At 37.4% G+C, this 12784-nt stretch overlaps 1 protein-coding gene across 1 annotated transcript in view; it reads left to right on the top strand.

The window, feature by feature from the left end:
• The window catches only part of ANK2 (ankyrin 2), a 340193-nt gene that overhangs the window by 280488 nt on the left and 46921 nt on the right, over window positions 1–12784 (top strand). The window contains 9 exon segments of the mRNA XM_043969828.1: window positions 44–198; window positions 1184–1395; window positions 2200–2404; window positions 6008–6104; window positions 7287–7515; window positions 8371–8496; window positions 11548–11575; window positions 11578–11598; window positions 11601–11661. Of these exon segments, the coding sequence (XP_043825763.1) occupies window positions 44–198; window positions 1184–1395; window positions 2200–2404; window positions 6008–6104; window positions 7287–7515; window positions 8371–8496; window positions 11548–11575; window positions 11578–11598; window positions 11601–11661 (1134 nt within the window).

Raw genomic sequence — 12784 nt, 5'->3', positions numbered from 1 at the left:
GGGAGCTCCTACCTCTATTTAACATGTTGTGTTGCTGTACCAGGCCTGTAATTGTGGAGATCCCTCATTTTGCGGCCCTTCGAGGAAAGGAGAGGGAACTGGTGATTCTTCGAAGTGAAAATGGGGACAGCTGGAAAGAGCATTATTGTGAATACACAGAGGATGAATTGAATGAAATCCTAAATGGGATGGATGAAGGTAATGAGTTCTTGGAGTTTAAAAAAAAAGAGAAAAAGATGAAAATATTTAAGTGTTTTTAATAGTTTTTTCAGTTATGTCTGACTCTTTTTTTTTTAAAGATACTAGAGTAGTTTGTCATTTCCTTCTCTGGCTTATTTTACAGATGAGGAAACTGAGGCAAATGAGGCTAAGTAACTTGCCTGGGGTCACACAGTAAATGTCTGAGGTCAGATTTGAACTCAGGTCTTCCTGACTCCAGGCCCAGCACTTTATTCACTGTGCCACCTAGCTGCCCTGAAGCAGTTTTATCTCATTTAATTTCTTTTAAAATTAAATTTTCTTTGAAAAAACTTAACAAGCATTTATTTCCCTGCACTCCACTCCCTAGAAGGAAGAAAAAAAAACACCTGACATGTATGTGCATGTAGTCAAGAAATTCTCAAATTGACCATTTCCAAAAATGTGTGTCTCATTCTGTATACTTAGTTTCTCATTTGACTTTTAGGAGATGGATACCATTCTTCATCACTCATTAACTTTATATGATCTGGAAAGATCTACTTTATAATTTTTTTAAAACCTTAATTATTATATCCCAAGATAAACATTATTGTGATGGTTTGCTACAAACACTTCTGGGGTGTGGGGTTAAGGGAAAAGTGCTGGATTTCGAGTTAGGAGAGACCTGAGTTTGAATTCTTGCTGTGACATTTACTAGTTAGGTGAACATGGGAAAACCATAACTTCCCTGAACTTCAATATCCTCATTTGTAAAGTGAAATTTTTAAAGGTACCATCACTCTGTTGGCTTTGTAAATAATTTTAAGATCATCACTCTTTCCTTAAATTCTGTTAGAAGCAGAAAGTTAGAAGATGCTCTCCAATGTATATTTTATCTTCATTTTTCCTGTGACCTCTGTTTACTAGAGATTATTCTCACATACCTTAGATTATTTCTCTAAGATAGCCTTGCTATGTAAAAATGCATCTTTTCTTGTCTCAGTGCTCGATAGCCCGGAAGATTTGGAAAAGAAGCGGATATGCCGCATCATCACTCGAGACTTCCCACAGTACTTTGCAGTGGTGTCCCGTATCAAGCAGGACAGTAATTTGATTGGACCAGAAGGAGGTGTGCTAAGCAGCACTGTGGTATCCCAAGTGCAGGCTGTTTTCCCTGAAGGAGCACTAACAAAGCGGATCCGTGTTGGTTTACAGGTATATGTAGCATTGCGGATGCCAACAATTTTGACAAAAGTTGGTTGTTGTTCAGTCATTCAGTTGTGTCTGACTCTTCATTATCCCATTAACCATAGCGTTCCAGGCCTTTCTATTCTCCACTATCTCTTATATGAATTTGGTTATGCTAATAAAATCTACAAAGGTAGTAGATGTAAACTCAGTGATATGAAGTTAACTATGAAGCTTTTTGAAAGTATAAACATTCTTTCAAATTTTATTTGTGATATATAATTACATTTTATACATATATCAAACATAGATACAATATACACATACACACATATATGACATATATAATGTTTGTTTTCTATGTTATTACATTTAGGTAGACCTAGATAGATTCTAGTACATCTGACTTAGTATTTTAAATCCTTCTTCTTCCGTTTTTTTTATAAACAGGCAGTTTTCTTTTTTAAATTATAAATAATGTATACATATCAATTTATAGAAATAATGACAAATTTGTTGAAATATTATTATATAAACGAGACCTAAATAACTCACATATGCACAACATCTATAGTTGTGTGTGTGTATAGATACATGTATACATCCTTCCCAGCACACCCCTCCCCCACCTTCTTTAAAAAAAGAAAGTATAAACATTTATGTGAATTTTGGATAATGAAGATTTCTGTAAAATTCTTATTTTGGAAATCAACCAAATTATTATCAATGAAGATAAGGAGGATAGGAGTTATTGGGAGTACATTGAGGGATGTTGCATAATGTGATTGTGTTAAATTTTATTTTCAATGTTTTTCCCCTCCCTTTGCAAAGGCTCAACCAATGCACAGTGAACTTATTAGGAAGATTCTGGGCAATAAAGCTACTTTTAGCCCAATAGTCACTTTGGAACCCAGAAGAAGAAAATTTCACAAACCAATCACAATGACAATTCCTGTCCCCAAAGCCTCCAGTGATGGCATGCTGAATGGTTTTGGGGGTGACACACCTACTTTAAGGTTACTATGCAGTATAACAGGTGAGTTATAAGATATCTCCAGTTACTTTATTCTGGTGGCATGAAAATGCTGACTCAGCTTGCCTTATAAATATTTAAATGATAATAGATAACCTTTATATAATACCTGTTATGTGACTGGCACTAGCCTATGTGCTTCATAATTTCATTTGATCCTCAGAACAATCCTGTGAGGTAGGTACTAAAGGAAAGCAATTCTTTAGAAACATGGAGAAAAGAAGTTTTAATTAGGCATCACCTGGTGATGATTTTCTTTTATATCTTAGAGGGGTGGAAAAGTAATTATAATGATCAGCTTTTTTAAACCAAACTTTCCAAATTCAGAATCTTTCCCATCTTTACATGGTATTTTAGTCTCTATATGAATAATCATTTTCACAAAATATTTTTCAACATTAAAAATTATTTACTAATGATTGAAATTTCCCCCCTTTTCACTTTTAATGTTATTATGTGGACCTTATGTTGCTGTAGGCTTAGACAAATATCCTATCCCAACTTGCTCAGAAAATAGCCTATATCGGTGTAACACTAACTCATTTGGAAGAAAAAAATATCAGGCAAACAACTCTGAGGTACTTTGGAGTTCAATTCCTTGTTGGATGGGATAGTTAATCCAGTGGTATAGATTATAATCCATCTATCCGTTTTTATCCTGCTTTCACTTAAGTAAAAGCTTCTTACAAATGGAATCAGAAATGATACAGAATGGTAATTTGCCTAAGCCTATCTATGGCCATTATACTTGTGTATATCAACCAATGAATCAACATGAAGTGACTGCTAAGTGCCAAGCAGTGTATTGGGAGCTGGGGATAGAAATACGAGAATGAAGCACTCAAGGAGCTTACTCTCTATTAGCGGGGGAAGGATGCAGGACAGGATAGAATATGGTCATAGATGAGTAAATTTAGGATCTTTAGAACTATGGAGGTATTAAGAACTGGAGGAAACTTGAAGGAGGTGGAATATGAAATGGGCCTTAAAGGTAGCTGGAGATCAGGAGGAAGACTGTACCTCGTATGAAGGATGGCCTTTATAAAGGAACAGAGGCAAGAGTTGGAATGGAGTGTATGGACAATGAAAAGTAGACCAGTTTGGCCAGAACACAGAATGTATGCAAATGTGTAATCTGTCTGGAAAGAGCTCTCAAAGAATTCTTTTTTTTAATTACAATTTTTTATCATAAGAGTATTTTATTACTTTCCAGTTACATGTAAAGTATAGGTTTTCAACATTTGCTTTCATATGTTTTTAGGTTCCAAATTTTTTCTCCCTCCCTCCCTTCTCTGCCCCCTCCCCAAGAAAGAAAGCAATCCAACATAGGTTATATATGTACAATTACATTAAACTATTTCTCCATTAGTCATATTGAGAAAGAAGAATCAGAATACAAGGGAAAAACCTTAAAAAAGAAAAAAAAACAGTCAAAAAGTAGAAACAGTATGTTCAATCTGCATTCAAAATCCAGTGTCTTTTTTCTGGATGTGAGAACATTTTCTATCATGATTCTTTGAATTGTCTTGGATCATTGTCATGAAGAGTTCTAATGCCAAACAAAGGAGTTTGTATTTTATATGAAAGACAATGGAAACCACTGAATCTTCTTAAGCAGAGAAATAATACATTCAGACTTGAAAGTTAAGAATATCAATTTGTCAGCCAGTGGAAGATGGATTAAGACAGGAGGGAATGATTACATGGAGACCAATTAGGAAGCTGTTGCAATAGTCCAGGTAAGAGGTGATAAGGGAGTGAACTAGAGCATTTGTGGTATGAATAGAGAAGGGGACTGATGTGAGAAGGTGAAATCAAGAAGACTTGGCAAGTGATTGGCTATAAAGATTGATTAGAATGTAAGAGTCAAGGATGATTCCAAAATTGAAAACCTGAGTAAATAGAAGATAAAGGTACCTCTGACAGAACTTGGTTTGTTGGAGTGGCATATTATGGAAAGAGAATAAATTCTGTTAAGTATTGTTGAATTTGAAGGACCTCTAGGCAGAGATTTCAGGCAGTTGGAGATAGATACTGGAATGTGATGTGAAGATATGTGAGTCGTTGCATCCATGAGAATTGATGAGAAGACTAAAGAATACAAAGAAAAGTGGTCCCAGGGTAAGACCCTGGGGTATGTCCATGCACAGGGGGCAAGTGATGAATGATGATCCTGTAAAGGAGACCAGGAGCAGCAGCATGAAAACCCAGCGAGTAGACAGTAACCAAAAGGTAGAAGGCAGAGAGGTCAAGGAGAATGAGGACGGAGAAAAGGCAAATGAAAAGAAAGAACTGATTTTTTTATTGTCATTCCAGTTCATCATTAAATGGATATGGGATGTTTTGTCTTAATTTTGGTCTCTTGCCAAGCTTTCTGTAAACATCTTTTTTTTTTTCTGGACAATAATGTTTATAATCCTCCACCATCCTTCTCCACATAACTTTAAAAATAATTTCATGTTCTAATTAGGGTTTGCCTTGGCAAGGAAATTACATTTGACTTTTAACAGTTATATTTTCTTAGGAAATGAGGAGAGTCTGTTGTTTTATCCATTTCAGACTTGAGGCAGCAGCAGCAGCACATTTAAGTAGATCGGGTTAGAATTGCTTGGTGCACATTCTCATTTTCATTGGCTATTGATTTTTTTTTTTTTTTTGGTGAGGCAATTGGGGTTAAGTGACTTGCCCAGCTTCACATAGCTAGTAATTGTTAAGTGTCTGAGGCCGGATTTGAGCTCAGATCCTCCTGAATCCAGGGCTGGTGCTCTGGTGCGCCACCTAACTGCCCCGGCTATTGATTTTTATTATTTTCTGATTTGGCAATGACTTTCATATTTTTAACTCTCTGATACCTATGTTTAATAAAACAATTATCTGGGGCTTTCCTTTTTAGCCTTTCCTAAATATCTCTTTGATAGATAGGAGTGCAGCTGATATATACACATGTAAATGTTTTCCTCATTAGAATGCAAGCTCCTTCAAGTAAGGGACCATATTTTTTGTTTTCTTTGTATCCTCAGCCCTTAGCACAGTGTTCAACACAGAGTAAACAAGCACTTAATGCTTGTTGACTGATACATGGTTTAGAAGCCATAGTTTGCTTTGGCATGGTATACACACAACAAGATGTCAGCATTTTGGAACTTCTGACTTTGATTCCTCTTCAAGAGGGTCCTTCTCTCAGTTTTCCCGTAATTACTAAAAAAAATTGCTTAGCCAGGATAATGATGCAATCAGTTCTTTAATAAGAAAAGAATTATAAATGTTTGTATATTAATAGCTCTGCTATGTAGAATTAATAGTTTCCAGGTTGGCCGGGGATTTAACTGGAAAATGTATGTGATTCAAATATAGACTTCAGGGGCTAACAATTATTGTTTAAGTCAGAATATTAAGTAGAAAACTGATATCACAATGATGCTTGGCATGTAACTATCTCAGCCCTCTATTAACTGAAACAGCGTGGGCTAGCTTGTTTTGATTGTGTCATTTTGTGGAGTGAGAGGGTTGGGATAATGAACCCAAGCATGGAAACATTTCATAATCCTGTGGATGGAGCTTTTCCTGATCTTTAATTTTTGTGTGTTTGCATTGTTATTATTTCAGGTGGAACGACTCCAGCACAGTGGGAAGATATCACAGGGACCACACCACTCACATTTGTCAATGAATGTGTTTCCTTTACAACCAATGTGTCTGCCAGGTACGGTGATGCACAGGAAGTCCCTGCTCCTGACTGTTTTATTCCATTCTTTCTTAGAAAAAGACTAGATATTTTCTGAGATAGTGTGGGTTTAGTTTTATATGTTAAACTCGATTTGGCAGGAGAATTAATAGTGAAAACATAATTAAAAGCAGGCTACATTAGAGTCCAATATAAGGAAAACGGATAGCCTCCCATTCTGACCTGACTGTTATGATTTGAGAGGCTGCCAGTGGATTTTTCCAAAGGCTCACAGGTCTTAAGCATGAGTTTCCTGCTGTCAGCAAAACAGCCAACACTGCTTAAAACAACAGAAGTATGTGAATGAATATCCCATGAATGATAACTCACAATTTTTTAACAAAGCTGAAGGGCCTTCAAAGTTTTGTTCCTATAGACAACAATCAATTTGTACAACTGAAGAAACTAGAGGAGTATAAGGACCTTCTTATTGTTCAGTCATATGCAATACTTAGTGACCCAATCTTGGGGTTTTCTTGGCAAAGATACTGGAGAGGTTTGCCATTTCCTTCTTCAGCACATTTTATAGATGAGGAAACTGTGACAAATAGGGTTAAGTGACTTGCCCAGGGTCACTCGTTCTCACACACACACACACACACACACACACATACATACATGTCTAAGGTTTGTGAAGTATTTTGCGTATCTGAGTCTTATAACCCTGTGAGACAGGTATAAGCCTCATTTCACTGAGAGGTACCTTGGGTCCCAGAGCTAGTAAATGTCAGAGGCAGGATTTGAACTCTGGTCATCCTGTTGAGGGGTGATACTAGCTAATTCCAAAAGTCTCTTCCATCACTTTAAAATTCTATAATTCCTGATAGTAATTGATGAGCTGAGGAGATATAGGTCAACACAGGGGAAATGCGGGTTTTGTATTTACTATAGATTGGTGTTGGGCATAATATAAATTTGGGTTGTTTTGTCGACAGGACATTTTTTGAGAACTAACCAAACAAAAACTTTCAGGTTACAAAGGTCTTTTTAAAACTCTTGCAATGTTCTTGGTGGTATAGACTTTCAGATGATTTATGAAAGAAGTTTTTCCCTTAAAAGGACAACTGAAATATTCAAGAGCTTTTCTTTAACACCCAACATTTATTGACCACCTACCATGGGTGAAGTACTTATTAGCTTTATGTTCTTTCCTTCTTTAAGGTTCTGGTTGATAGACTGTCGACAAATCCAGGAATCTGTTACTTTCGCCTCTCAAGTGTATAGAGAGATTATCTGTGTACCCTACATGGCCAAATTTGTAGTGTTTGCCAAATCACAGGATCCCATCGAAGCCCGGTTGCGATGCTTCTGCATGACTGATGACAAAGTGGACAAGACCCTAGAGCAACAAGAGAACTTTGCTGAGGTCGCCAGGAGCAGGGATGTAGAGGTACTGGACACGCAAAGCCCGAGGCACCCCTGATAGCTGGTCAACCAAAATAGAAAGAAAGCAGAATAAAAATAAAAATAAGTCCACACCAAATGGCAACACAAAATTACTACAGCTTAGGCAGTTAATACTGCTAGTTTGGATGGCCTATCTACTGTCAGGTTGTCAGTGACTCCAAAATTCAGATGAACTTTTATAGCCTATGGATTAAGTGTGATTTTGGTAGATGTTGGGGGTGTTGGGTCCTTACAAGAAGAAATTTTTACAAAATTATGTTTCTAAAGACATCTCCATTGGTATGAGTAGTGAATTATGCCTCTACAAATGAGGTTTGTGTTTTTAAAGTTTGAAGTTTTTAAGAACCTTATGCTTGAATTTAGGAGTGGAATATTCATTTTTTGTTGTTGTTACCAATAAACTTTTCCCTTTACTTTAGTTTAAAACTATTACTTATCCGTTCTATAGCACAATCTGAATCCTGATGGTGCCAAAGTAATTGAATATAGTCATTTTAGTATATTCAGTAACAAGAAAGCTTTATTCATTTCCAAAAATATCCTAGTGTCTTCACAGTATCCTTCTATAGTAGATCTAAAAGCAAGATGTAGCACATATGCAGAGAACTAAATAGCTTTAATCATTTGAATCTTCCAACTAGTCATAAAAAGGGATGAGTAATACTAGATGTCTTGTATTATATTAATTTGTATAGTTATTATGAACAGTTTAAAAGTCATGGTAGGTGCATATGCTTTGGTAGCATTCAATTGCAGATGAATCTCCATCAACAGAAATAATAATTTATTTACCTTAATATGTTGTTTCTCTGTCCCCTTCTCCCCAATTCTCCCATAGGTATTAGAAGGAAAACCCATCTACGTGGACTGCTTTGGGAACCTGGTACCACTAACGAAGAGTGGTCAACATCACATATTCAGTTTTTTTGCCTTCAAAGAAAACAGACTTCCACTGTTTGTCAAGGTAATGCCATAAATGATGTTGTAGTTGCAAACTTAATTAGTTCACAAGAGTGGGAAATCTTTTATCTTTATTTCATATTATGGCATGTTTTCTTATAGTCACAGAATAGGTTTGAGGATACAGAACAGATTTGATAATTATAGCCAATTTCCATTGCTTTTTGAATCAAAACGACATGTCTTAAGAGAGGACTTCTTAGTGTCTTTTTTTTAGCAATTGGAAGTGTCTTGTTTTAAATGAGTATTACTAGGGAAGTGATAAACCTTTTTATAGTGCCTACTAAATACCTTACAGATATCTCATTTAGTCCTTCATTATCCTGCAAGTAGGTGCTGCTGTTATCCCCCATTTGTCATTTGAGGAAACTAAGGAAAAGAGACTAAGTCATTTGCCCAGGGGCTGGTTGGCATCTGAGGCTGCATTTGAACTCAGATATACCTGACTCTCGGGCTTAGCGCTCTATGCATTGCATTCGCCTAGCTGCCTACTGAAAATATCGATTTTCAGAAATGTACATAAATTGAACAGATCTTTCAATTTTCAGTCTTTTCAAGAGGGGTGCCTTCCACTCAACGATCAACATTTTCCACACCTTGTAATACCCTTCACACTCAATTGATTCTTAATTCCTGTAGATCGTCTTTCCAGATCCCCTTTTCCTACCCTCCAAAGTTTCAAACAAACCATGACCCAGCCCTTCCACTATGCCCTCTGGAATAACCTTTCCATAGGCAACAAACTTCCTTTCATTCCCTAATCTTTTCTTCTTCCATGTCTTCCATTATATTAACAATTGCTAAAACCTGCTCCCACCCAGATGAGACAGCCGCCCAGGCCACCCTTTCTAGGACTGGTTTGACTTTCCTTATCCTCCTCAGATCTTTGCCGCTTCTACGTTCTCCTCCTTACTTCCATCACTTAGTAACCTTTCTTCCTTTGAGGTTCTTGATATTCATATCTTCCACCCAATCAAAATCCTAGTAGCTGTTAGCTATAGACACCCAGGTCAGTTTCCTTCCTTTTTCATAATCTTCAGTTCATGGTTTTTTCTCTCTTCCCCATCCCCCATTTTCATCATGGGAGACTTCAACATACATACTGACTCTCCCTCCATTTGATGTCTTATCCTGTTTCGTTCCCATAAGCTATTTCTCCACCTCACACAAATTTAGCTATACCCTTAATCTTGCCATCACCTACAAATATACTGTTCAGGAATTCCAAAGTTCCCTGATCTGACTATAACTTTGTCACCTACTCCTTCCCTGACCTATTCTTCATTCACACCATGACCTTCAATCCCTTACCCCCTTGATTCTCTTCTAGGCCATCTCCCCTTAAATAGCCACTCTTTCCTCCATCTTGACCTCTTAAGTAAACCAATCTGTGCTCTATCTTTCTCCCTTGAATCCCTGGCCCCCTTATTATACTGTTGATTATGCCGTGCCAAGGCTCAGCCTTGAGATCATTCTCTACATTAACTCTTGAACGTGTACTATAGAATGAAGGTTGAGAAAGTCATACAACCATTCTGATGGGCCCCTACAGATATGGATCATACAACTTCAAGTGGCCCTTACCACTGCTAGAAATCTTCTATCCTCTTTTATCAACTCACTATTCAACCTTCCAAACTTGTATGCCTCCCACAACTTCCCCCACCCTCACAGCTGAGGACCTTGCCTCCTATTTTATAGAAAATATCAATGCCATTCACCTTGCACTCCCTCTTCTCCCATCATTCTGGTGCCTTCAGCCACCCGCTTCCTTCACCCCTGCCTCACATGATGGACTGGCCTCACCTAGGCTAATCCTTCTACTTGTTCAAATGATCCCATTCTAACTTGCCTCCTCTTTCATCCCATATCACTTCTGTCCTTTGTAACTAAAAATCTACAATATACGGGTCTAGTTTCTAACATTATCATCCTACTGAAATGGTTCTCTCCTGAGTTACCCATGATCCCTTAGTTTTCAAATCCAACAGTCTGTTTTCAGGTTGCTAAGAATCTGAGAAATGTGCTGCCTCTCAGCAGCCTTACCCTCTCTTCTCTCTAGGTGTTTGGGGCACCTAGAGAGACCACTCTTTCTCAGTATCTCCCACCTTTCAGACCACTCTTTCTCAGTATCTCTTGCTGATCCCTCTTCCAAATCATACTCATTAACTCTAGGTGACCCACAGGGTTCTGTCCTGAGCCCTCTTCCCTGATCTCTGAGAACCTTACCAAAAGTTCTTTCTTCATCTCACAAAAAACAGATGCTTTCCTTTACTTGTCTCTCTATGGTGGCACTTTGCACAGAACTTGGCTCATAGGAGGTGCTTAAGAAATGTTTCTTGACTTGCTGATCTAAGGCATAGCTAAGATAGCCAAGTTTACAAACCTATAGGATTCCAAAAATTATATATTAAAACCAATTAATAGAAAGGAATCATAATTTCCCTTTACCTCTGTCTTTCTACTTCATCATTTTCCTTACCTCATAATTCAATCCCATAAGATAGATGACCTTTACAAATTGCTCTCTTTCATTATAGACCATTTACTTTTGGAAGATGCTTTCTCATACCTAATTAAATTCTCTGCCAAAATCTACAATGTGTCATGAGAACTCTGATTCCTAACCATATACAGATATTCTGAATAAGTATGTTTTATATACAAAAATATAGGGGGCAGATAGGTGGTGTAGTGGATAAAGCACTGGCCCTGGTTTCAGGCGGACCTGCGTTCAAATCTGGCCTCAAGACACTTGACACTTACTAGCTTGACCCTGGCAAGTCACTTAACCCTATTCCCCATAAAACAAAAAACAAAAAACCCCCCCAACCCTCCCAAAAAAACAAAAAACTATGTATACATAACATATAAAGAGACATTCCTTTTAAAATATATATACATATACATATGCATACAGGACATATACATAAAGAGGTTTTCTGCACCAAACTTGGCTTTCTGAACTTTTTCCTCCTAATGGTTTCAGACACTGTCTAATAAAAACGAAGTAGGTCTAAACTATAAACTCTGTTTCCATGCCCTCCTCTTCCAGGTACGGGATACAACTCATGAACCTTGTGGACACTTTCATTCATGAAGGAGCCCAATCAACAAGAGGATTAGTGCATCAAGCAATCTGCAACTTAAATATCACATTGCCGCTTTAATACTAAGGTACTATCGAATATATTGCAGCAGAATCTTAAATACTGCAAGACCAGATGCTCTTCAGCTTTCCTTAGTTAGACAAAGGCAGTCGAGTGTGACCGCATAGAGTTGATGATTTATAAATTCCCAGTAGCACTTAGAGTTGTCAACATAACAGAGAAAAAGGAGCATCCACTTTGTTTGTTCTTTTGTCAGAACAGAAATATTTAAGCTAAAAAGGAAAAGATTTCTCAAAACTGATGTGAGCACTGAAGAGGGGAAAAGTTATAGTTCTGATAATTAAACATTTAAACTGATAATCAAACTTTGTAACCAAGGTAGTCTATTTAGTCCCAGCAAGATATGATCTAATTCCATTCCTAAAATTGAACATCTAGGGACAGCTAGGTGGCACAGTGGATAGACTCAGGAAGATCTGAGTGACCTTGGCAAGTCATTTAACCCTGAGTGCCTCCAAAAAAAAAGAAGAAAAAGATATTATAGTTTATAGGAAATATTTATAGGATATAATAGGCTTTAAAATCAGGGAAAATTCCATGATATTTTTATCCTAACATGGAAAGAATTGCATGTTTAATGTTAGAGAGTATGTATGCATACACACATATAAAAACATAATGTCAGTTGCCTCAAGGGGCAGGTAGGAGGTGCAGAGAATAGAGCACTGGCCCTGAAGTCAGGAGGACCAGAGTTCAAATCTCACCTCAAACACTTAGTAGCTGTGTGACCCTGGCAAGCCCTTAACCCCAACTGCCTTAAACATCCAGGGCTATCTCCAGTCATCCTGATGTATATCTTGCCACAGGACCCAGATGGCTCTGGAGGAAAAAGTGAGATTGGTGACCTTGCACAGGCCTCCCTCACTTAAATCCAATTCGGTACAAGTCATGACATCACCCCAATGTCATGGTCCTCTTCAAGAATGAAGGACAAAAGAATAATGTCAATTGTCTCGAAGAATTGTTCAACTGTACTTTAACATGATTCAATATATAGGGGAAAGGCTTAGGTTCTTTGGTTTCTCATCAAGTGACAAAACCACAGAGACTAGCCTGTGAAACACAAGATGCTTCAGACAGCCTCCTGTTTTCTCTCTGAAGAAATTCCTCTCTTAAATTCTT

This window comes from Dromiciops gliroides, chromosome 6, assembly GCF_019393635.1.
Source record: "Dromiciops gliroides isolate mDroGli1 chromosome 6, mDroGli1.pri, whole genome shotgun sequence".
NCBI lineage: Eukaryota > Metazoa > Chordata > Mammalia > Microbiotheria > Microbiotheriidae > Dromiciops > Dromiciops gliroides.
This window is presented reverse-complemented; position numbering and strand designations above follow the sequence as displayed.